General features: G+C 40.5%; 1 protein-coding gene across 1 annotated transcript in view; it reads right to left on the bottom strand.

Annotated features, from left to right (window-relative positions):
- The window catches only part of WWOX (WW domain containing oxidoreductase), a 907,032-nt gene that overhangs the window by 612,251 nt on the left and 268,236 nt on the right, over window positions 1–26,545 (bottom strand). Inside the window, exon 8 of the mRNA XM_090260500.1 lies at window positions 23,393–23,657. Coding sequence (XP_090116626.1) covers window positions 23,393–23,657 — 265 coding nt within the window. The remainder of the gene's footprint in view (window positions 1–23,392; window positions 23,658–26,545) is intronic.

The following is a 26,545-nucleotide window of genomic DNA, read 5'->3' as shown; positions in this document are numbered from 1 at the left end:
CCTTCTCCCTTATAATTCTGAACAGAGGGAAAACAGACATTAATTAAGCAAAGCTTTATCTCTTTCTACTCTAATGAAAGGCAAGTTACAGTTATATTTTTCCCCAAGATTTTTCTCCACTTAATGAAGACATTATCCCCGAGTTTTCAAAGTAACTTTACAAAAGAGCATTCAAGAGACATTAAAGTCAGTTTAAACAAAAAAGTCTTTTTGAAGTCAACAAACAATAAAAGAACAATGAAAAGAGAGCCTTTGATCGTGTCTTAGTCTAAAGTCTTTAATTTCTGTTTTAATCTACAAGATGTGTAAGTCTTGTATTCAAATATTCTTCACCTCTAGAATCCAGTAAGCTTGAATCAAATGTTTTATAATTATCTTCTTGAAATATGCACAAATGTGTATTTATGTACATATGTGTATATATGAAAACACAAGTATGTATGTAAAAACATAAATGTGTTTATGTGTATATATATATGTATATATATATCACATACCTACACATACATACATATCTCATTAACTTGAAGGAGGTCAGCAGGAAGTTCTCCACTAAAAAGGGGAGAGAATAGTTTTAAAATTATTTCCATTCTACCTCTTTGAAAATTAAAAATAGAGAGCGAGAGAAAATGGAATCTTTGGCTTTGAAATTCATGACAAGATCAAAGACTATAATGCACATAGATTTTTCAAGGTATACATTATTAATAACACAGGCAAACACATAACTAATCAATAACATGGTCAAGAAATGATAAAGTAAGCACATGTTTTGGAGGCTCCATGCCTAATCCCATGAAGGGCAGGGACTGGGTTCCGGCTCTGAGATCTGTGTACTTGGGCATTACATGCAGTCCATTCATTCCCTCCCATGTTATCGTGATAGGACTGTCTAACAAAGATGGAAGAAAAGGAAAAAAAAACCTTAACGTGACCCGTGTGCCAGAAGTCTTTCCTACATGTTAACCTCGTTTCGTTTTCCTTTTCTTCTTTATTCAGATGAAATTGCATATCATAAAAATATCATAAAATTAATGATTTCAGAATGTACAATTCAGTGGGACTCAGTACGTTCACATTATCGTGCAGCCACTACCCCTATCGAGTTCTAAAGCAATTTCATCACCATCGTAGGACACCCCATGCCCAGCAGCAGCGCTCTGCACCCCCTGTCCCCGCAGCCCCTCGCAGCCCCCAATCTGCAACCCATCCCTCTGGGTTTGCCTATTCCCGATGTTCTACGGAAACAGAAGCATATAGTAGGTGACCTTTTGCATCTGATGTGCTCTTTTAATATAAAAATAAATTAAGCCCATCTGAATACAATTCTGATTGTAAAAATAAGTTCTTCAAAAAGAAAAGAAAATCCATGAAACATATGTATTTCAAAACTATAAACTAATTATAGTACTGGTGCCCTCCGATAATGGATATTATTCACCGAGGTGCATTTATATGAGGAGCATAATCCCAAAATTGTGTTAAGTGGGAAATATTAACACCTTCCTGTAAAGCATGTTAAATAGACGGTGGGTCCATGTGGTTATTGGTGAAAAGGCACATTATTCAGAGGTTTTGCCCCAACCTTTGAGCTTGGGGTCATGGGATAAAACAGACAGTTCTTTAACAGATCTTCCCTCCAGGCCACTTAGGAAAATGGCAACACATGCTGAGATTTGCAGGCCTAAATCAGTATGATTTCCAACCCAATTATTCATTCACGTTAGAAATGGGAAGTTTAATAATTCTATTTCTTTCCCTGATCTATTTCTCCCTTCCCCTCCTTTCCCCGATTTTTCTTCCTTCCCAGAAATGAAAAGAGAGAGAGTTGCCCCTGTCAGACCTTTAGTGAAATGAAGTTTCCCCAGGAAGAATGGGCAGGAGCACATTAAAATGGGGCAGTGTTCCTAGATTTCCACACAGAGGGGAAAATACAGACAGATCTGGGTTCAAATCCTGCCTTTGCTTCTGCCATGGCCTCTGAACAGCATAACTGTCCTATAGAAAATGGAGATTGTTGTTAGGATTAAATGCTATGCAGGCAAATGGTAAGCACTAAGTAGTCTAGTCCTTTGGCACTGTTACTTCTATTCTCTCAAGTGGCTTTGCATGGACTATAGGAAATAGTGAGTATGACTTTTAGTTATGCTGTCAATTAACTCTTTCCTTCCTCCCTCCCCCTTCCTTCCCCTTCCTTCCTTCCTTTCTCCCTCCCTCTCTTCCAATTCTGTTTAGTGGTAGATGTGCCCCTTGGCCACAAGGCTAAGCGATGAGGCTTACACTCAGCATTCCTTATGCCACGCCTCTCTGAGACAGATCAGTTAGAACTGACCAGGTGTTCTTTGATCCAGGTGAGCTCTGATCAGCTTCATCTGCTCATGAACAGGCACTACTTATGTGTTCTGGGTTCTGATCTCCAGACCGACGAGCGAAGCTTCAGTTGTATTGCAGGGAGATCCTCTGATAAAACTGAACAAGACTGTTCTGAGGCCCAAAGGTCTACACTGGAAAACTGGGAAATTAGACTCACTCTTACTAATCAACCAGATGATCATTTGCAAACAGGACCCCATTATAAAACACTCCTTTAAATGCTTTACTTGACCATAAACCTCTAACTAACCTAACACAGAGAGGCCCTGGGGTAAAGTAAGCATTAGAACCGCCCAAGTTTTATGGACTGGGGTGAGAACCCGATGACAAGACTTCACCCAACACATTCAACAACTAACTGAAGAATCAAAAAAGATTGATTGAGAACCTACTATGTACCAGATTCGTAAAATGAGTCCATAGACATCGTCTCATTATCTCATCTCACTGTGCTCCTTGGCCTCCTGCCAAGCCTGACCCCACTCCAAACAATATAAACGACCAGGCACTTATATTTACCAATAATGACAGCTGCTCTGCATGTCTGGGCAATGGCGAATAGCTGCTTCTTTCATGAATTTAAAGAATATGCCTTAGAGCACAGAAAAATCTCCAACCATGTATCAGTGTGCAGTTGGACACCTTGTTTTTCAACGGTTGTCCTGGGACTTCACTGAGCATTGTAAAAGCATTTCTGCAATTAGCCTTTCCCACGAAAGACACCGCCTGCACAGACCTGTGAGGGCGCCTCAGACATGTGCCTTACACTTAAAATAGCCCCATGTGTTCTGACGAACACCAGTCTCAAACACATAACTCCTTCGTGTCCCATGTTTATTCTCACTCATGTTTTCTTTCTGGCATAGGAGGACCGTGAGCACTGAACTGCAGTGGGATATGGATTTGACATGAGGTAAATACCTCCCCTTAACAAAGGCAAATAAAACAAACGTTCAACGAGCCTCAAAGCCAGTGTGCATAAATGTCACAGCGTCTGGAAAGAGGGGAGATCAGGGGACGTTTATGGAATCACGGCTCTCCTAGGGCAGTGGGAAAAGGTTACGGTGGCCCGTTCCAAGGGACCAAGCGCTGGAGCCCGAGAAAAACAGCAGGGACAGGGCAAGGCCCCGGGAAGCAGCCACGGCTGGGACGTTCTCGCATGGCGGTCCCGGTGCCCGCTGCCTCGTTTCTCATAGCTAATCAAGGGAAACATGACTAGTCCAGGCGGCAGGGCGAGTTTACAACAACTGACAGTAACTATAACATACGCCAGTTTGTATTAAGATGTTATTGCACCTTTCCAGTTCTAATCACCAATTATGACTCTATTACTCCTACTTGGCAGTTCATCTGCTCCTGCCTCCACGAAGGGCGACTTGGAGACGGACCTCTGATCTCCCGGTTCCACTTCAGTGAGCGCTCAGCACGGCGGCTGTCATCTGCAGACACTGAAGAGGTAAGGCATTGCTTTTGCTGAGATAACTGTGCCTGACCTTACAACAATTTACGAAGGAAATACCTGCTTAATAGCAGTGTGAGTGCAGTTTCCTTTATGCTCACAACGGCACTGCAAATTAGCGACAACAGGATAAATCTACGGTCGGCTCACTAGACACTTCATTAAATCACTGTTCTCTTGCCTTGTAGCACGCTAATAGAATCACAGCCCTCGTTAGCTACTGAATAAAAGATCAATCACAGACTTTGAAAGCTCTTGCTACCAGCTTCCAGAGGAAACAAGGGGGTGGGGGAAGAGAGAGAGAGAGAGAGCAAAAGAGAGAGAGAGAGAGAGAGAGAGAGAGAGAGAGAGAGAGAGAGAGAGATACAGTCTTTAGGATCATTGCTGAGAGTCTGAATGGCCTCACTGCAAGTTGCTTAAATTATCTTTTCCACAACTGAGTCCAACTGCAATACTCTGAGGAACTTGTTAAGCCTGCTTTCAAGAGCAACACTCTAATATATGACTGCTAGGCCCTGGTCAAAAGTTCATAATGTGCATATGTAAAAAGGTACTAAATTGCCTGAGGGCTAAAACCAGAGGAGTTTAATTGTAGCAAAATGCTGAAAATGGTCTGTTGAGGGTCCTTCTATTGGGACACTGCTGGCTCTGGCTGACTGAAGTACAGAACATAAAAGCCTTACAACAATATTTCCTTAAATGCTGGGGAAACTGCCAGCAGTTGGTATTGCATGAATGTTGTGGTTGAAGAAAAACATTTTCCTCCCCTAAAATAAATAGAGTATTAAGAACTGCTCCAGCCCATAATTCTAAAGCATGACGGAAAAAGGGAGGGCTCAATGATAATAAATAAGGTATAATTCATAGGGCATGTCCAATCTCCTCACAGTGTATTTTTACATGGGGCACATTGAAGGTATTCAGGCATGACCTGTAAGGGGTTTTGGACTGAATGGCTTTGATTTTGAAAACAGCTCTGCACTGAAATAACAGCCGCTCCTGGCTGCCTTGCCCATCACTGGGTTTGAGGTACCCATGTGGGGATCTTTGCAAAGGGCCCTGTCGGCTTGTCTTTATTTCTTCTTTCATAAAATGAAGTCTTGAGTTTCAATGACACACACATATCTGGCTTGTTTAAATGGGCTTCTCATGCCCAGAATTCTCTATCTTCCCCAAATACCCTCCCAACATATTTTCTCTCCTTTGCAGCCTTACTAGTTAGCTCCCCATTTGGGTAAATGGCAATGCAACAGCAGCAGTACAGACTCCGAATGTTAGGGGGGCCTGGGTTAAATATAGGACACCCAGGAGAAACTAGAACTGGAGATGGGCTCTGACTTAAGAGAGGTATTTGTTAACATTTTCAAGGATCATGAAATATCATGTGTCATCTTAATCAGGTTTTTTAATATATTAAATATACAATACTGCACATTCGTTGAAGTATCAAACTCACATGAAGGCAACAGAGTAATGACCAGAAGGTCTGACAACCACTCATGTTGTGACGTGTAGTTGGGTCATAGGATGGGTTCTGTCTGTGTCAAAATTTTGATAAATGAAATTAGCTACATCCATATCCTTACTGATATCTGGGATTAGCATTATTCTCCAAAGAAAATATCTCTAAACTTGCAGTGGGACACAAGCGATGCTTCCTAATGTAACAGAACAAACTAAAAACTCAAGTCAAAGAAAGCACCTATTTAATATTAACATTGATTTGCTTAAGGAATCACTCTACCTAACGGGCCTAATCCCTGCTATCTCACCTGTCTTGGTGCAAAATATACACATTTCATGTTTTCAAAGGAGTCAAATCTTTAGCGCTTCAAAAGCAAAGACATAGCAGGTCACTGGATACACCTGCCATATCCCATGCCAGCTTCCTCTCTTACGAATTGCAAATCTGTTACTCGGAGGATGTTCTAAACAAGGAACAGGAGGCTTCAGAACGGCTAGTGCAGTCTGATCTGTTCTGTTCTCTGGGAGGGTTGGAGAAACCTGTGCATGTGAAGCACTAGAATTTGAGAAGGAAAGAAAGGGACACACGAAGAGGACACTGGAAGATGAGTTGTTAAATCGAAAACAACTAAGGAAAATATAAAACATAAGCTGCTTCCATTGCATCAAAACTATTAAAATGGCAGTCCACTAATAGTCCCCATTCCTTGATTCGTTCCTTGCCTCAGGTCACACATCTCAAAGGGCAGGAATGGATCAATCCTTACAATGTTCCCACCTCAATGCCCCCGCCCCCGCCCCTGGTCCTACTCCCAACCACTGACGTTTCCAAACAACAGAGAAGTGAGGTAGCTCCTTCGGCAGTAATATCACGCTTGACCCACAATGCCAGAAGCCTTGGCGACCATGAGCTTAGGGAAGGACTAAGATGTAACGGGCAGGGTACACACATTTGAATCAGATGCTCAGCTCTGCCACTTACTACCTGTGTGACTGAGGCAAGTTACTCAGGGTCTCAGATGGTTTCCTCATCTGTAAAATGGGCACAGTAATTCAAAACTCAGTAGACTCCTCTAGGAAGTAAAGTTAAATAGAACAACATACAAAAAATACCTGGCCCCTTGCTAGGCACTCAGCAAATGCCTCTTTCCTGCCCTCTTGTACCACCCGTGTAGCTATGAAAACAACCCAAAGGATGCTCAAATGAGAATATCACAGATAGGACTGTTCTAAACGTGGTTGCCATTTTCAATACAATTTCAATGGAAAACCACGTGGACTCTCTGGGAATCAGTCCATTCCATGAATGATGTAATCTGTCTGATGTTGTCACCCACAGCGAAGAGCCCTTTTAAATATGGGAGCAAATGAGACTTATTATAGGCCAACAATTCATGTGAATTTAGATGCATATTTATAAGCTGGTCACCCAGCACCTAGAGAAGAGCATGAAAATGGTACTTGTGACTCATTGCTTCCATCCTAAGCAGTCTTCTTAAAGGTAAGTGGAAGACTTCAAAGGCTGCCTTGAGAGTTCATGGGTGGCTTTTACTTTCTCATGTTAGTAACTGATGGCACACAAACGTGATACACGTTTACATTTCTATTTCCTGAAAGTCTACCATATTCACCATCCTGGCTGCTGATGCAAAAAGCGAGAATGAATTCATACAAAACAAGTCACAATGAATGTGCTAAGTGACAACAGAAGGCTAAAGTCAGGGGGCTAAATGACATCCAGGGAAATGATGGCATTTAGTTTAATTACTGCTCAAGATGCTATAGTTTAATACCAGGTGTAAAAGTATATGCTAAAATATATAATAATAATAATAATAATAATAATAATAATAATAATAAAAAACTATCACTGATCTTAAAACCATCAGCAAAATCCCCATCACCCCTAATGAGCTGCTGCGTGGACTGGGTTTTATGGACACCAGAGAGCACAGCCTACGGCAGGGTCACCTTCCTGGACAGCGTGCAGTCTCACTTTATGAATAGTCCATGCCATCTCCATACTCAGGGGTCCCTGTGTTTAACTCTCAGCACATCGCAGGAGTCTGGAGTCCCACAGGCCAGTGGTTTCCCACTGAGCAAGTTAAGGCAGCAACCACACTGATTAATTCAGAGAGAGAGAGAGAGAAGAGAGAGCCAAAGTATATAGTTAGTCCTTTTCTGTGAGAAAGTGACGTTGAGTTTACATAGAGAAACAATTAGGCATTTCTCTATCTCTCAAAATCATTAAATTTTTTTTCTTTCTTGAATTTTCCCCGACTGTTATGTCCATAAAAATATGTGTGCAGGGCAGGTGGATGTCTCATATGATAAGAAATCTACCTATGAAATTCCAGGCTCCACCCCCTCCACCGCCAACACACATGCCATAGAGCTTCATTCAGTACCAACCAGGATTAGAGGTACAGGAGATGACTTTTGTCCTGGATGGATGGACAGAAATTACAGAAACCAAGAGGTAAAGACTTTCAAAGGAAATGACTTCTAGAACTGAACAATAAAGATCCATATAAGCAGCAAAGCAACATCCAAGTTACTATTCAGCTAAAATTAGGTTAATTAACAAAAAAGGCAAAATACAAGCAAGGTGATCAAAAAGATTCTGGTTTGTTCCAAAATCAGTTTAAAGGAGCCTTGTCATGGATCTATGGGTTAAGAAGAGAGAGTCATCCATTACTCTATTATATACAACTTTTTGGAATTTTAAAATTGAGCCTGGCAATTTTTCACTTGTAACATCAAGTTCAACAATAATGCAAATAAGTCACTGATATTATTTTTTAAGATTTAACCACACTTAGACTAGAAGTTGATTTCCAAGAATATCCATTGGCAATATCATCAGCCTTTAATAATGGCACAGATAGGTGCAGAAAGTAAATTTTGCTCCATAAAAAGCCACTGATGCCTGAAAGCTAACAATTAAACCATGCACCACGAACACTCACATGCACAGATTTTAAAGAAAATATGAGGAACAGCAAAACTAAGTGAAATGAAAGATTCCACACATGACCTGAATGGTTGGAAAGAAGAGAAAAGGAAGAAGAGGAGGAAGAAGAGAAGGAATTTGCTTCCCAGGATAAAAATAAAAATGAAAAGAGCTGGAACTTCATAGCTCTTTTACTTAAAAGACACAGATGAATAGAATTTGTAACAGAATGAACAGAATGCTTAAATCCCAGACTAGTTTGAAATCCCAGTTATACAAGAAATAGCATTCACTCAAAATACTGGAGATGCCCATTTCATTTAAAACGTCCAACAGGTGAAAGTCTCAGAATGTAGTGTAAACACTCTCTTTTGATGTAAACCTGAAGAGTATCTTAACATTTCTGTTTAGTTTCTAAATCTCTAAACTAATAGGTTTGGCCTCCATAACCCCTAAGGTTATAACAAGCTGTAGCCACGGGAGACCGCTAAAGGGAGCCTCCGTTCACTCTGCCGCACAAAGCGCTCGTGAGTCAGCTCTTTCAAAGTGATCTGCTGGCCTCTGTTTAGATACTGTAATCCATTAGTTTACTAATATTTATCCCTCTAGGTTATCATTAATAGAAGCAACTAACCTGGGAAAACTTCAAATAGTTGTGTAAGTGAAGTAAATTAAATACCAACGTGACACACGGAATGGAAACTGTTGGAAAGGAAGATTTTTTTCCCTCCCCAGGCCCAGTAAGGATGTACTAATCATTCCATTGCTTTTCCCCCCCAGATGGCCTAGAGGTTAATTCCACCCCTAATCCACATGGAGATAAAACATTGCTCCACCTATTGGCAACCACCTGTACTCACAGGGTTTATATACACACACACACACACATTTATACTTACATATGTATAAATATACACATACTGTACATTTTAAATATCAGATGATCTTGCCTATTATTAATGCTAAAAAGTTAGGTTAATTTCTGTGTTTATTTTTCAAATGCTGCATAAGAATATAATTTAAAAGGATCACATATGCTACATAGAAAATAAGTTAACATTTAAGTCAAACAATGCTATACCAATGAAACAAAACAATTCATTGGCAAGGGGACAGTGGGATAAATACTGAAACAGAGTCTGTAGACCACACACAACCAGATCAAGCTGTGTGCCCTTTATCTCTGGGGGATTCCTCATTTTTCTCATCTAAAAACAAGGGAACGTGATCTCCAGCATGGACAGTCAAGGAAGTTCCTGAGTGTGGTAAAAGCTGCTGACTTCATGTGCTGTGTATATGTGCCTTCTGTGATCCGCATGAATGTTATAACATCAGAAAGTCCTCTAAGATAGGCTATTAAGATTTCCCCCCCCAAAGCTTAGCATTTAGAGGGAAGATTGTGAATTAAAAACAAGAGAAAGAGTTTTTGTATTTCTATTCACTAACGTTGGTGGAATTCACTTTCACTCGCTCAGGACAAACATCAGTCATGAAGCAACATATGCTCAGTGAAGCTCTGGGATCCAAGACCTGAAATTAGTCATTACCATGAAAGAACCAAGACAAGTAGCAAATCTGGCCTGAAGGAAAACGTTCTCTGTTTCATTCATTCATAGGGGTGAAATGATACATTTGCAGGAAAGCTTTTGCTACCCCGGATAATCCTGCCTTGGAAGGTTGTTATCTGAGATAGGTGGAAGGCCCTGGAAAGGCCTTTAATGAGAACAGTAACTAAGCCAACAAAAATGGGGACAGACACCATAATCAGAGAGAACGCTACCAGCCAGTCTCAACATGTGCCAACTCCCCTACGTGCACAACATATGAAAATCGTAGAATGCACACACAGTGAATGCCATCCCAGCACTAAGGAAGCCATCCTTGCAGGGGCATCGGCTAAGGCAGTGCTTGCAGAAATGCTGCCAACCCATAAGGGGATGCGCATCCTCCCTGTTCGCAAACACAAGCAGCTCTTTCGAAGGGTGGTCAGTCAACGCTGTGAGCACCAATTTGATAGTTCCATCATCAGATGGCATTACAAATTTCATTACATATTTTAAATCATGTTAACATGCTTTGTTAATATTGGTGTTCACTAAAAGGCCACAGCTATTTAAATAATGAATAGACATGATAATTTTTATACATATTATGTAAGCACACATGTGGTTAGTCTAAACATTTTCTTCTTCAAATCTGTCTTACATCATCTGTTAAATGTGATCAACAGAAAGACATATCAAGATGTTTCCAAGACACTGCAGGTTCAAAATTCTAGTGATTTTTTAATGGAGATAATGCACACATCAAAAGAAAAAATACTTTATGTTAAAATACAGTCCTATAGTACCTCTATCAGATATTCTTTAGGCAAGAATTTAATGCCACTTCTTTTTTAAAAAGACAGCATATTTCATTAAACACCAAATACAACAAATATCAGATAGTTTCCTTTGTTTGTTTAAACATGCATGCCTATAAGGGAATATCAACAAATCCATCCACACATGCATATATCCCATATGTAGTCTTACCCATTTTTTAACCAGATTTTTTTTTTTTTTTTGGCTATTGAGTTGTATGAATTCTTTATATATTTTAGGTATAGCTCCTTATCAGATAGATACATGATTTGCAAATATTTCCTCCCACTCAATAAGTTGTCTTTTCATTTTGTTGATGGACTTCCTTTGCTATGCAGAAGCATTTTAGTATGATGTAGTATCATATATTTTTTTTCCTTTTGTGGATTTTGGTGTCAAATTAAAAAGAAAAAATCATTGCTAGGCTTATGTCAAGGAGCTTACCGCCTAAGTTTTCTGCTAGGAGTTTATGGTTTCAGGTCCTATGTTCAACTCTTTAATCCATCTGAGTTAATACTTTTTGTGTGTGGTATAGGAGAGTGTCGAGTTTCACGCTTTTGCATGTGGCTGTCCAGTTTTCCCAACACCACTTATTGAAGACACTGTCCTTTCCCCATTGTATATTCTTGGCTCCTTTGTCATAAATTAATTGGCCATATATGTTAATCAAGGCATTTAATTGATTTAATGGAATTCACCCTGTATTAGACTTCCATGAAAAAAAAATTGATCAGTGTTGATACAGTTATGATTAAAATGTTTTATTCATAAACACAAAGTTTTTTTAAAAGCCTCAAGATCAAAATAGCAGGCTGAAATAACTGGTTTTATCTCTCCCTTTCCCCAAACAGAGTTTCTAAATGCACATGCCTATGTACATGATGTAACAATCAAACAAAGAAAAAACCCATTTATTAAGTCCTCATTGTCAGTAAGTGTCCATGTGCATTCCTATTCTAGCTTCTGTTGTCTTTATAAACCAACTAAAATGAAGTGAATACTAAATAAAGTTTTCACAAAGATATATTTAAGATATAAATAGCTCACCAGAAAACAATAGTGGAAATTAAAAAAAAGAGAATAGTCCAGAAATAGAATAAGACCAAAAAAGGAATAAATGTATTAATTAGATCCTTGAAGGATTGTGATTACATGTTTACACATACAGAAAACACATACATATCTTATTAAAAGATATACCACCTGGGATGCTAGCATACTGCTTGATAGCAGGCAATAACTAGCATTATGTAAATCATATGAAAAAATGTTAAAAAAGGGTGAAAGCTTTCTAAATTTCTGAAGACCAAGTGGTTTTAATAATATACCCACTTTTTTCAGAAAGTTTTACGTAGAATAATCTCTTCTGCTGAGCATGAACAATACAGAAATATGTCCAGAAGTATAGAGTAAGATAAAGTTGCTTTGGGTGGAGTATGATTAAGAGATTCTGGGGGATATGCTTATACTTCAACCTAAGTTACTTTATTAATCCACAGCTGACTGGACTCCAAAAAAGGGATCTAAGGTGAGTTAAAGAAAGATCAAGTGTAGAACAAGATGAGCTAAATGTATCACAGTTGCTAAAAATTGGAGGAAATTGATATGCTAACTGGTAGCATTAATAATTTGAAAAAGCATAAAACTGGATGAGGCGCTCCAACAATATGTTATAATTTCATTATCAAGTAGAAAGTATTATGGTAATCCCTCGGGGCTCTTGCTTGGAGTTGAGAGTTGAAGGGTATTTCTCACATGCAGTAACATAACTTCATATGCTTTGGGGTCATGGAATAGACAACATTCTTGACAAAAGCTCACTCTATATCCTTAGAAATAAGTCCATTTCCAGGGAAGGTTACATTGACTGGTAGGATACAAAGAAAACTAGTATTTCTTGAGTGTCTACTATCGCTGGTTTGGCTCAGTGGATTGAGCGTCGGCCTGCGAGCTAAGTGTCGCTGGTTCGATCTTCCAGTCAGGGCACATCAGAGAAGGAAAACTCTGACTCCAAAAAACCTCCGCTGCCTTGCGGCATACCTCTTCAGGGGAAAGGCTAAGGGAGTAAACCCCGACAGAAAATCCGGAGCCGGAGTCCCTAAGGCGGTTTGACGTTGTAGTCAACACCGGCAACTCCTGCGGCGCACCTGAAGCCAAGCTGTATTGACTCCGTCTTTCCCTTGGACCCTTCAGCTGCGAAGGGGGGGGGGGGGGGGTCTGCTGCATGGGCAACAGCAGACCCTCCATATCACCCTGCCCAAGCTCTGTAGCTTCAGCTTCACTGGAGAGGACACTCCAGCGTCATCGCAAGATGTCGATTCAACACGGGAGGAGACAGATATCGTGTCACTCCCGAGTCGGACTGCACAGCCATTCTCGGCGGTGCAGATAGACTCTTAAGAAGCTACACCATCGTCTCTCTAGACGGACGGCTGCCGACGACGACGACTATCGCCCTCGGGTTGAGCTGTGCCTTACTCCTTCAACAACCCAAAGATGTTTCGGAACTATTTTTCTCCATTTCATAAAGGAAAAGAAAGCTCAAGGCCCAATAGTGTGACTTGCTCATGATTATGGGGGTCACTGGAAGGAAAGGCTGGGATTTGGAGCCTGGCTTCTTCAGCTTCAAAGCCCACGTATAGGCTCCCTGCTACATCACAATGCATTCATCTTCAACCAAACAAGTCAGCTTGCTCTTCTCAGCTCCTACCCACCTCATACTACTGGTAGTGGACTGTGGGAAATAAATGAGCCAACACACGAGAGGTACCTAGAACAGGGCTTACTTGGCACACAGGTGAGACCTCATAAATGTGAGCTGTTGTTTTTGTTGTGACTAGCTGTCTTTGTCCTCTGGATCTACAGAACATACACATACTCGGGGTAAACTCACAGTGAATCTCCCACACTGCTTCCAATGCATGTCGGATCTTTCCATTAAAGAGAAACGTGCGGGCGTGTGAATAAATGGGTGGACTTTGGCAAAGATAAGCTTAATTTTTAATTTTAACTTTTTAAAAATATGAATCCAACAGAGCCTTGAGCCTGGCAATGAGAGAAAGTGGCACTGGGAGATGTAATAAACAGCCTCAAGTTTAAGGGGAAAACAAACCACAGCAAAGAAAAGTCCCTCCTTCCATAAGAAATAGGCCAGCTCATTCCTAATGGGGGGAACAGAGAGAACAGAGAGAGAAGCAGTGTATGTTATTTTCCAGACAGGGTATACTCCAGAATCTAATCCTTTTGAAATATATATTCTTCTCTTTTAAATGTCTTAATGCCTCCTTTATAGGACATGTGTTCAGGGATAATGCCAAGGTCTCACCCACGCTAATTTCATTACTTGGTCTTTTATGGTCACGGAGAACCAGCAAGGAGCCAAACGGCACAGAGCACGCACAAAAGCCAACAAGAAATGCTCCGCTCCGAGGAGGAGAAACAGACTGGCTGCACTCACCTGCCTAGGCATATTAAAATATTTTTTAAAATGTTAAAGTTCCAAGATTTTTAGTTTTTAGTTTTTGTTTTTTTTTTTCTTTTTTCTTTTAAAGAGTGAGAATACTAAGAAAACATTATGCAGGTCTCAGTAGTAGATATACAGTATTTTTTTTGGACCTAGTGAATATACTTTTTATAATGTTTCTGTGAAAGGAGGGACTTTCTAGCTCAGATTACTTGGACAGTCTTATTGTTTATTCTTCCCTTTTTTGAGCAGTCAGAAGAGATTTCTCTCAGTACTTCAAATAAATAAGATATCCAGCTGAACAAACACCATACATTCCCGTGGATTACTTTGGCTTCTTAAAGAATATTTCACTTTCTTTTTGCAGAATGTAAATGATTAAAGAGACCCCATCATATGAAATTCAAGGATGAAATGTTTCAGGTGATCCAGATTCTACGCAAAGCGGAATACGCAGAAGCAAAAAGCCCCAGCTCAGTAAAAGAGCTTGATATTTCATAGGAGAAATTAGAATGTTACTAAGTAAGATACTTTACTTATTATAAGTTTAACAGGAGTTGCTTTATAACATGAAAACCAAACTTCAGCATTCCGAATTGATCTCTAGAATATTTTCTAAAAACTGCAAAATAGCCCCCTATCCTTAAATTCCTACTTAATAAAACAAACTCAAACTAACAACAACCAAATCCTAAAGACTATATATAGTCTGGAATAATATTCTACATGGGCTTTAAAATGATCAGTGAGCCTTATCTACTTTCATGACTTAAAAAAAAATCCAGGTTTTATCTCTGATCAATTTTTGAGACTCAAATCAAAAGTTGGCTATCCATGCTTCTTTAGAAAGAAAATTTAGACCATTGATTAACCTCTACTACTAAAGCAGCATGAAAACAAATACTTGACTTTAGGAAACATAACCCACACATTTCTTTATTCTTTTCATAAACTTTCTTATTAAAGGACTAAATCTTATTTCCCATCATGAGGCAGAAAGACATAAATATATAAAAAACAAAATATGTGTATCTGGTAACTCTTTTCCCAGAAAAGGGAAGAATGAGAATACAGAAAGAATGTAAATAAGAAACTAGCAAGGCAAAAATAAATGTGTCAATAATGAACACCATGGCTTAAGGCCAGGGAATATCACAGCCTATCAGTAAATCTGCCACCATACAACTTACCAACCAGCACATAAAAAAGACCAGAAATAAAAAGAGAAACCCCAAACTGAACTTGTAAAGAGCGACAGGCAGCCTCTAAGATGGGCCCATACGCTTCCTGGCTCCCAGCATTCACGCCACTGTGAAATAAATCCTCTCCCCACGATTAAGTCAGACCCATGGACTTGCTTCTAACAAACAGAATGGGCAAAGGGCATGAGATGTCACCGCTGTGGTGAAGTTACACAGGACTGCGACTTCTGTCCTGCTGGTAGGCTCCGTTTCCTTCTTGGCTTCCACACTTTGATACAAGTAAACTGCCATGCTGCAGGGGCCTCTGTGGCCAGGAACCGGGAGGGGCCTCCAGCTAGCAGCCAGAGAGGAGCCCAAGTCCTCACTGCACTAAAGCCACAGGAACTGAGCGCTGCCCACGAGCACGCAAGCTTGGAGGCGACCCCTCTCCAGCGGAGCCTTGAGCGGCCTGAAGCCTGGCTAACACTCTGGTTGCAACCTGTGAGTCAAGCCCAAAGCATAGAGCCCGGGTAAGCCATGTCTGGTGGGTTCCGACCCACAGAGACAGAGAGAGAAATAGATGGGGCTGTCATATTTATAAAAAGGCACACGCTAAAATAGGGGCTTATGGGGGTAAAAAATCCTATGCATGAGGTCAGTGTATGCCCTGATTCAAAGCTGCGTCACTGCATTTCCCTTCAGTCCACTAGGAGGGCCCAGAGGGGTCTGCAGTGCCCAGATGGTCTCACCTCAGGCTCCCTACTGAACTCACTGAGGTGCACATAGCTTTACTGAAAGTTTGGATCCTGGATCCAAAAGATTCTCAGAAGAGTTCTGGAGCTGAAACAGTACCTTTGGAATCTTCTACGCCAGCCAGGTATCCCCAAGTGTAAAGCCAGCGTTTTACACAGGACAATAGCAGCAACTTATTCCTGAAGCTGAATGCATTCTTTGGCAAGGGTTGCTTTGTGCCCCACAATCACGTTCTGCATAGCTTTTGGCATTAAAATACCTATTCTTTTGTAAAACGGTGGAGAAGAGCGATGTTGGTGGGTGTGTTCTTTAACCAGAATTTTCAGAATAAAAAGTGGGAACCTGCATTAGTCTCCCTTTTTAACTTCCTTCAGAATTATACTGTTCTGTAAAATCCAAAGCTATGGGACAATTAATCTTGGTTAATGGACTCATTTTACAGATAAGAAAACTAAGGCCCAGTGAGAGTAGGTGACTTGCTCAGCAACACACCATTGTGTATTGACAGCAAACTCTAAAATTTCATTACATGAGACAAGATATAAAGATGCAGGCCCACAGGCATGGAGCCTGGCACTTAGTAGGTTCTCATGTAATGTGAGAACCCATCCTCCGCAGATTTTCAAAGTATTTCTTAATCTTAGTGTAATAAGAAGGGGAGGGAAGGTGTGGATTTTGGTTTCTAAATCAAAATACCAGAGTCAAGTTCTCTTTATTGCTGCTAGAAAAACATTACCTTCCACCTCACGAGGAAAAATCAACGTGCCCAGTGAGTTATACAAGAATCAAGGTTCACAGGAGAAATGTTTCAGAAACATCATCACGGGGCCACACGAACCCCTGGCATCTGTCGGATCACGCTGGCCTCCAGGGTCTTGGCTGTGCTGCGGCCAAAACTCACTGGAAAGAAGTATGAAACTGGAGAAGGGGAAACTGAACGGGGGAGGATCAAAGAAGGCACCACCAACTTAAAAGTAATAAAAAGAGCCAGAAACAGAGCTAAAAAGAGGTAATGCATTACTGACATGCCAGTGGGGACAAAGTAGAAAAGGAAACGAGGAAGACAAAACTAGGGGAATTTCAAATCTTGGTTAAATGTTCATTAAATAATTTGTCACCACAATTAAGGCCAGAGAGTCACTTTTTTTCCCCTTGTGAGTGCTCATTTGGGAACAAAGGCCTAACCAGACTTAAAACAGTAAGAAGCAAGGCAGAGAAAATAAATACAGTGATGAGCTGCGATGGCCTCACAAAGCCAGACATTTTCCTTCTCTTTGTTTTTAACAAAAAAGGGTTAATCTCCCTCAAAGCTAAGGTGTACTGTCGGCCGCTTTAGACAAGCAGCCAGAAGGACTTAGGTTATGCACTATGGAAGCCCATTAATTCTAGTTTCCATTCTGAATGTTGCCTTGGTGCTCACTTAGACTAGTACATGGCGTTTTTATGCTTAAAGTTCATAGGGAGAAAGAGACCTTCTGTGACAGATACAGACCCATCACTAGGAGAACAGACATCTATAATCAATGAGAAGATAAGCAAGCCCTTTCTTGTCTGAAAAAATAATGATGATCACAATAATAAGAAATGTTTACTGAGCATCTAACATGTCCTGATTATTATATATTCATGATCTTTAATTCTCAACATAAGCCAGTAATAACAGTACCAGTTAATGTCTATTGAGCATCTAGTACATTCTAGATGACACATTCATGATCTTTTTCAAGTGTCAAGACAAGCCTATGAGGTAGGTGTAACATCCCAACGTTACACAAGAATCATAATCAGGTAATGGTGTGCCTAAGAGTTAGCGTGGAATGGAGCTGGGGTTTGATCCAAGAGCTGCCCAGCTCTAACGCTTATCCTATCTTTTCCTATGCCATGTTGTTCTCTCCTTACATATTTTCCTTCCTTACACACACCTCTGGGTAGATCCCTCATGTGTCACTTGACCAGGAGTCTGGGGGACCCTTGGGTCTGGTCCCGGCTCTCCCATGTACTTAGCTGTGTGACTCTAGGCAGGTACCCTAGCCTTATCCATTTCTTTATCTGCACATTGCACTATAAACCTCTGCATGCCAGACAGACTAATGATAAGGAATATATTAATGACTGTCACTCATTAAGCACCTAATCATCTTTCATTTTTTCATTTACAAATATTTACTGTTTACTTTATGGACCAGGATATAGTAGTGTGAAGGCAAAAATCGCACTTTCAGGAGAGTGGGAGACAGACATTAAACCCAAAACTGCAGAAATTACTTTTCTAAATTACTTGTGTTAAATGCTATGAAGGGGAAATTCTGGGGGCCCTTCATTCATTTATTCAGCACGTGCGTATGGAGTGCTTTTGGTGCCAGCTAGGATTACAGGTACTGGATGGTATGAAAGCATATCAGGCAGGGTCTTTACCTAATGCTTCCTTCAGGTATGACGTTTGGATTGAGTTTTGAAAGGTGAGTAGAAAGTAACTAAGAGTGGAGGAAAGGAGTGCTCTGGACTACAGGACACTGTGCTGCGATGCCCCGAAGGAAAATGAGGCTGAAAGTGGCTGGAGATAGCACTGGATGAGAGGAAGGGGCCAGCTATAGCCAGGTGCCTTCTGTTCAATCCTCACTTGCTTTCACCATGACCCTATGAAGGAGACAGCCTTCCCACTTGACAGTGACAAAACTATATGCACACCTATTCAATAGCGCCTGTTCGAAAGTCCTTATTCCACCTTCTACCCTGCCATCAAACCTCACCTCCCACACTAGAGACACAAAATGCCCGGAAGGCATTTTCCCAGCTTCCTCTGCACCTTGGATGGACAAGCGACTCAATCCTGGCCAGTGGGAGCTGAGAGGGTCTTCTAGGGAGGATAATTCTGAGACTGAACGTTTTTCTTGATAAAGGATGGAGGCATGCAAGGAAGGGCCCCATCCCTCCCATCCTGTCTGCAGACCTTTTCCTGAGTCAGAAGGCCAGACAAGCACAAAGGAGCTGCCTATGTAGTAGCCAAGCACACACCCGGATCTATGAGAAAAACAAATCTCCATTATTCCAACCACTTTTAACTGCATCTCATAACTGACATTCCAAAACATGTAAATGGACATAGAAGATGATCCTCCAAGAGGCTGAATAAATTCAAAATGATACAACTAAAGAAGAGGGGAAACCTGAGTTTTACATACAGGCCTAATAGTTCTAAATCATTCACCATTTTGCTCTCTACCATATGCCTTGGACTCTGAATTGAGGGAACACTGTAAACTGTAAAACTCCAGACAGAATTGAGACATGACTAATAAAACCAATGGTAATGATAATCCTGGAAAGGAAGAAGAATGTTTGAGGCCGTGGGGATGTGGCCTCGGTGACGACAGGAGCCCAGCCACCAGGCCCTTCCATGGGTCTCTGCAGGGAAGCTCAAGTGTGGCCCAACCACAGAGGGGTCCTAGGAGCCTGGTGTTCCAACATATCTGGACTGTCAAGAGCATAGCAGCCAGAGAATCAGCCCTCACTAGGAAGTCTCAAAATATTTAGATTACTAAAGAATATGCTGAAATTTCTACTTTGAAAATCATATCTTCTCATCCCAACAGAAAAAGGCCCCAGCTTTCTACTCCAATTGCTGAGAGATTCAAGGAGGGGTTGCCCTTGATAGTATTGAGAGTGTAGTCAGCTGCAGGTATTTAAAGGGGAAGGGGGAAGAAGTGTTTTTCTAAAATACTAATTTAAAGAACAAATCAACATCTATTATCTCCTTCATTATGTTTTAAATTGTCCAACTATAAATCACCCTGCAGCAGGTCATTCAAGGGCAGAATTACCCAGCTTGGCTTTCCCGAAGGTTAGAAGAATGACATCTTGTGCTTTTTCTAGTTTAATTTATAACTTTGCAACAGAACCGGTATTGCAGGCCCATCCATTAGCAGGGTAGCTACACATCTGTTAAAACTCAGCACAATGACTGGCTTTACAGGGCCACAGGAAACGTAACCCAATCGTTTCAAAAGTTCTACAAACTCATGCTATTTTTTAATGTAAAATGATTTGCAAATGCAGTTCCCTAAAACATCTGCTAAGCTCTTGCTACCCTAACACATGATACTCTTTCTACTGTTACCTGCCAACACAAATATTTGGTTGCACAAAACACCCTAAGAGGCACGTGATGGTGCTCAGCTTCAAATTTACATACCGATCCGAAAAGGGCTGGCTGGGCCCTAGGAACTCCAGCTAAGATGCTGTTTACCAGAACTGAAAGCTGATGTGGGGAAAAATGGAGGGGCGGGGGGTTACTTTCACGAAGGCTCTTTCAAACAGGTTGAGAAGAAAACATGACTGCACAACTAGACAAGCGTGGCAGGGGCACAGCGGGGAGCTTGACAAAGACAGGGGACTTGGGAATAGGTGGCGAAGGGTCTGAAGGTGAAATACCATTTGCTTGAACAAGGTGGGTAAGTTCCCTGTGCTTTTACATGCAAATAAGGATAATAACTAGCATTGCAGAAGGGCTGTGAGATACGTGAAGATCTGTGTGGTGATATGTAAAGCATCCTGGTGTCTGGCCTACCCTGCCAAGTTGCGTCTTACTTGCGAGTATGCCAGGAATCTAAAGGCATCAAAATGGCCAAAATTATCCTTGAAAATACAATATGTTGGGTTTTGTGAAATAAGCCCCATAAAGCCATATGTATGTATGAATATATCATATCTACTAACACACAACATATATTCGTGCACCCAGCTGAAAACTATAATTTTAGAATATTTTAATTATGTGAGAAAGAGACAGAATATTGCATGAAGAAAGGAAAATAAACATATGATGCACACATGACAGACGTGACTTCATTATTTAAAAGCTCCCAGCAAACTTCAGTTTCCTTAAAGATGTTTCAAAAGCAGCTAGTTGAAGAATCCTCCATCATTTTTAAATACCAAAAATATTCTATTCCCATTTTATCTATTTTCATTTTATCATAAGTTGGAGGGAGGGGGCACACAACTTCTTTCCTAGGAAACCCAGTTTTCCCAAGTACATATTCCTGCCTTGTCCCCAGATCTGAGGAGGAAGAGTTGGCAGAGACCTGGCTTTACCAGTGGGGGTCGCTGTGCTGAGAATGAATCCCTATGAGTTTCTCATTAGTGATTATTATACTGCAGGCGGCCAAAATGGAAAAATTAATTAATTTCAAAGTGATAATGCATTTACAGCAACAATTAGAAATGTATAACTGTAAAAGGGCAACATTTAAAAGACAGATTACATTTAATAAAGTTACACAAGAACATCCAATTGTAAAATTACTGATCTGCAACAATATTCCTTAAAGAGGCACTTAAAATAGCCTGACTCCATGAAGGGTGACCTAATTACTATAACTAAAATCACCATAGTCACAGCAAGTACAGCAAATAAAAAAGGGACATTGATATTACAATACTGCTGTTTAATACTTAAGGGAGCAGGCTATCGTGGAGAAGCAAAGGCAGGGCTTCCAAGCACAAGGCCAGGTTGTGCTTCTTGTGTCCTTGACCTTATACAATGGAACATGTACTCCAGCAACACTCATGTCAAAAGGAAAGCATTTTCTCTGAAGTGAAATGCGGAAGAGATGAAAAAGTACACAGGCAGAACACTAGCCGCCTGGAGACGGTGACATCACATCTTACTAAGCTTCTTCCTGAGCATTAGAAATCCAACTTTTACACAGGGCAGGGATGGGAATGCAACTGCATGGCTTATTTCTAAAAATATGTTTGCGTTACAGTAGCAGAAGTGCACCCTTCATCCACAAAACAAAAGTCTTACCATGAAGAAAGCAATGATAAGCAACTCACAGAAGGACAGACCATGCTGTGACTTCCAATAAGCCCAGTCTATCCTACCAGTGAAATACAGTGATCCCAAGTCTACGCTCATGCTGGTTCCTACAGAGTCCTAAATGTTTATGAAAGAGAAGCAACTGGCTGTGAGTTTGAGAAATGAGTCCAGAGTTTCCACTCCACTTCTTTTTAAGTCTATTTATATGGAACTCCAGTGGCTAAGAAATATCACCAAATACCTAAATATGTAAAGATATTATAAGAATTTTCCTAAGCATCTAAATGTAGCTACATATTTCATAGTCTTCCTAATCCATAGGCTGATCTTAAACAGTACATTTGTGACATTTAAAAGATGCTGCTTCCCAATCACTTGGGACAGGGACATGAAAAGTCTACTCTTCAATTGCTTCTGCAGGGACCAGATGCACAGGCTGGAGATCCAAGTTCTCTCCACCTGGGTACGCTTCATGCCTGGCCAATTAAAGTCTCCAAATCACCACTATCAGACTCTCAAATTACAGAGTTCTTTCGTTCCGTGACCCATGTATCCATTAGCACCAATTACATTTTGGAAACTACTGTTGAGAACCAAGGTAATATTCACAACAACAAGAATAACAACCACGACAGCAAGAAGTACCGCACACCTACCACACAGCAGGCACTGAGCTGGGCACCTATTGAACTGTGCTCTCCAATAGGCAGCCATTAGGCACATGCAGCTATTTAAAGTTAAACTGATTAAAATTAAATTAAATTAAAAATTAAATTCCTTTTGTATATTAGCCATTTTTCAAGGGTTCAATAGTCCTATGTGGCCAGTGGCTAACATGCTAAATAGCCAAATTAAAACCTGTGGTTTCGAAAAATACTACACCAAATACATTGTATAAAATGTACATTCTTCATTCAAGTTACTTCTTACTGAAATGTTCTCATGGAAGAAGTTTCCAGATATGGTTGTTATATGGCCGTCATAAATGTAAATACATCATAGTTACTTTTGTGAACATTTCCAAATCTAACAGCTATAATATAATTCATCCAAAGGGATTCATCTTTGAGGAAGAAAAGAATAAAATGCACTTCCAGCCAAGGAAGTATACTGCAGAAGTTCACATCCATTCAATAAAGAACTTAGAACATCAGATACAGATCCCCAGTGGAATCACATCAGCTGATAATTCAATAGTCACAAATCCATATTTTCCACCTAACACAAAACACATTCTTCAAGTAATGCATTTTCTGAATAATAACTTAAAAAATCACATCAAAAGAAAACCAATCATCATCATCAACACTTTTAGCCATACTAACACAATATTGAAAAACTGCATCTTCTCTCCAGCCCTCTGAGACACTGTCAGAGAAACAGATGTAATCTACAGTTGATTGAGATGTGTTCAAGAGCCCTTTCCAATGGCTTTAATAGGATTGATGATGTGATTACCAAGGCCAGACTTATCATTACCAGAGGCGAGAGGCTGAAGAAAACTGGCATCTGGGCTTCTCTAGGACCCGTCCCAAAAAGGCACACTGAAGCCGTTCACTTACCATGGACTTGGTGAAAGGCCTGGCCAAGGTAAACAGCAGCGTGTACACCCACCAGTTGCGATGGAGGGAGGAGTACATCATGTTTCCAGGATGCACAGCGTTCGCCGTGACCCCTCGTGGGGACAGGCGGCGATGGAGCTCATTGGAGAAGAGAATGTTGCAGAGTTTGGACCGGTTGTAAGCCAGCATGGCCCAGTAATCATTTTTTGATGGAGAGAGGCGGCTGAAGTCTAGTTTTCCCGAGGAATCATTAATATCTGTAAATCTAAAAAGAAAGGAACTTATGACATGAATCAGTCAATCTCTGACATCTATATAACTTTTTTTATTTTTATTGGAAATTTGCAAAACAACGCAGAGACTACTGGAAACTCAATTTTGCAAACATTGAAACAAAGTCACCCTTAAAAATAGACAATGGTGATTTAACAATATAAAGCAACTGGATCCAAAAAAAAAAAGACTTAATAAAGGTCCAAACTCATAAATGGAGCAGTCCTAACATGCTTAACACCCCCCTCCCACCCCCCCGCCAACCTCTAACATATATTTTTCAAAACCTTCAACAGGAAGTTCAAGGATAATTAAATTAAATGAAAAAGCATCTTAAAGGGCCTGCTGCTTTTGGAAGCAAAGATATCACATTCCTAACCTTTGACGGGGTTTTCCTGGGTTATTTTAGCCAATGCTTGAGTCCTGTATATTTTCATTTGAGCATCCAAGTAAATATATAGATGAGTCTTGCTACCTCCAAGACTCTTTTTCAGATTAAAAATTAATGATTATAAAGGGGTTACAACCTTGGTGAGGTGCCATCAATAGTCTTATACGTTAAAAAGACAAATATAAACAAAGCCAAAATGAGATCTGGCAGAGTGTAGTGTTTTTAAGTACGCCCGTGGCCTGGAGACACACACATGAAAGTAAGCAGTTGATGTTTTATAATTGGGTTTGACGGAGTCGTTAAACACCAGCTGTTTGTTTTTCTTTTTTTCCTTTCCTTTCCTTTCCTTTCCTTTCCTTTCCTTTCCTTTCCTTTCCTTTCCTTTCCTTTCCTTTCCTTTCCTTTCCTTCCTTCCTTTTGAAAAAGCAACAACAAAGTAGTGTCTGCTTTCTAAAAAATGGATAACAAAGGAATTTTCTAGATAATGGTGTCAGCTTTGGTAAGGACCTAGTTTGTGTGGTTAAATTAACTCTCGGCATTTGCACTGCAGAATAAGGAAGCATAGCAAGAGTAACCTAGATAACTGCTGTGGAAAACAAAAGAAAAGATAAAATCAAAATTACAGAATCATCTGCTTATTCCTTAATGTGAGCAATTGAGCTATGACCAAAAAAGCACCACAGGGGCAGATGAAATGCATGTTTTAATGGAAATTAAATACACCTTCCCTGGGAATCCGCCAGTGACATCCAATTTCTAGTATTAAATGGCACCACTGCTCTAAAATCATCCACCAAGCTGATGGACGGAAATGCCATCTCTGATGTGGCAATAAGATGTTGGAGCTAATTGTTGGCTGCCTGTTTTCAAGTCCCCAAACCACAGGGAGAGCCCAGACTTCTGAGCTTAATCGTTTAAGGCAGTGAAACTTAGCGGGAAATTTAAAAATTTATGGGAGCCTTGTTCTGGTTGTCATAATGATTGCCGGCGGGGCTGGGGACGGTGGATGTCCTGCAACGCAGGCAGAGTCTTGCTCAGTGAGGATTGCTGCACTGGACATTCATGCAGATGAAAAGCCTGTGTATAATTATCTGAGCCAAGAGCCTCACTGTGTTTTGCATATGTGCACATTTTTAACACCCACTGAATTTCCAAGAGTATAGTACAACAATCATATAAATGAAGAATGAATGCACTTCCTCATTTTGTGATTGGGGGAGGGGAGATGCTTAACTCAATGCTGGTGGTAAGGAGCCTGGAATGCCACACGCCCATTAACAGTCTGCATTTGTGACTATCCCACTCCACGTGATCTATGTGTGGGCATGCGTGTCTGATCACTTACCTTTCCTGTAGTCCTGCCCAAGTGTTCGCATGTTGAAACATACACTATTTTGTATCACATTTATTTTTTTCTTTATATTACAGTAAACTAGCATATTGAATTAAAATATATCCATGCAGGGAAGTTATATTACTTCTAAACTATATTTCAACACTGTAATAAGGCAGAGATTTTTCAAACAGTGTACTGCAACGGGCACACTGGTGTGCCACAAAACTTTTTAAAACATGCAGTGCCTGGCTATTTAGTCAGAGGCACTGACCTCTTTTCCCTTAGACTGTCAACTAAAAATGTGACAACAGCCAATACAACAGCCATCTGGTGTGAATGAATCAAAATTATACCTACTTTTTGTTAGATTGGCAAAAAATATATTTTTCGGAGCTGCAGAATTTTAGTAATTAGTTTGTGTGTTCCGTGAGATGAAAAAGGTTGAAATCACTGTAATAAGGTGTTACAGAGAGTTGTTACAAAAAGGGACTGCTCAGTTGAGAACCCAACAGATGCAGGTCATGTCTTGGACATGCTACCTACTTGAGTAGAAAAGAGCATCAAGGATTTAAACAATATCTAAAAGGTATGAAACAGGTAAACCATCCTACACTCTCACTCATCACTCTTTTGTCACCTATTGCTGAAAACCTTCTTGGCATGTTTGTTTGACCCAACCCAGCTCAGGTGCCACTTCTTTCAGGAAGCTCTCCTGAACTAACTCTTCCACCGCTAGTTGTCACATTGATTTGTTAGGTCGCAGTGGAGGATAGATTGAAAAAACTGTAAAGCAGATTGAAATGCATGTTTCCTTGGACATGAAGTATCCAGTGTCCAGGACCCGGTCTATGATATTATTAGTATTCAGTAACCCTCCCACCCCTCCCAAGATAAGTAACAAAGCAAACTGTGCCATCTTTGCATTTTGTCTGCACATTGTGCCTCTGTCTTTACCACCCCAGATTGTGAAGCATTTGTTCACCTGGTTCCAGTGCTCAACTGTTAATTTTTAGAAGGTAACAGTGAGCCCCTTGCATGTTGCCTAGCACAATGCTTAACACATAGTATGAACTTAATACAAAGTTAGAGGACAAACTAAGGGCCAAGTTTCCCTTATTCCAATAAAACTGTTTTGAACCTTGCTAGAAAGGCA

The sequence above is a fragment of the Furipterus horrens genome, unplaced genomic scaffold, assembly GCF_987537825.1.
Source record: "Furipterus horrens unplaced genomic scaffold, mFurHor1.1.pri manual_scaffold_13, whole genome shotgun sequence".
Classification (NCBI taxonomy): domain Eukaryota; kingdom Metazoa; phylum Chordata; class Mammalia; order Chiroptera; family Furipteridae; genus Furipterus; species Furipterus horrens.
This window is presented reverse-complemented; position numbering and strand designations above follow the sequence as displayed.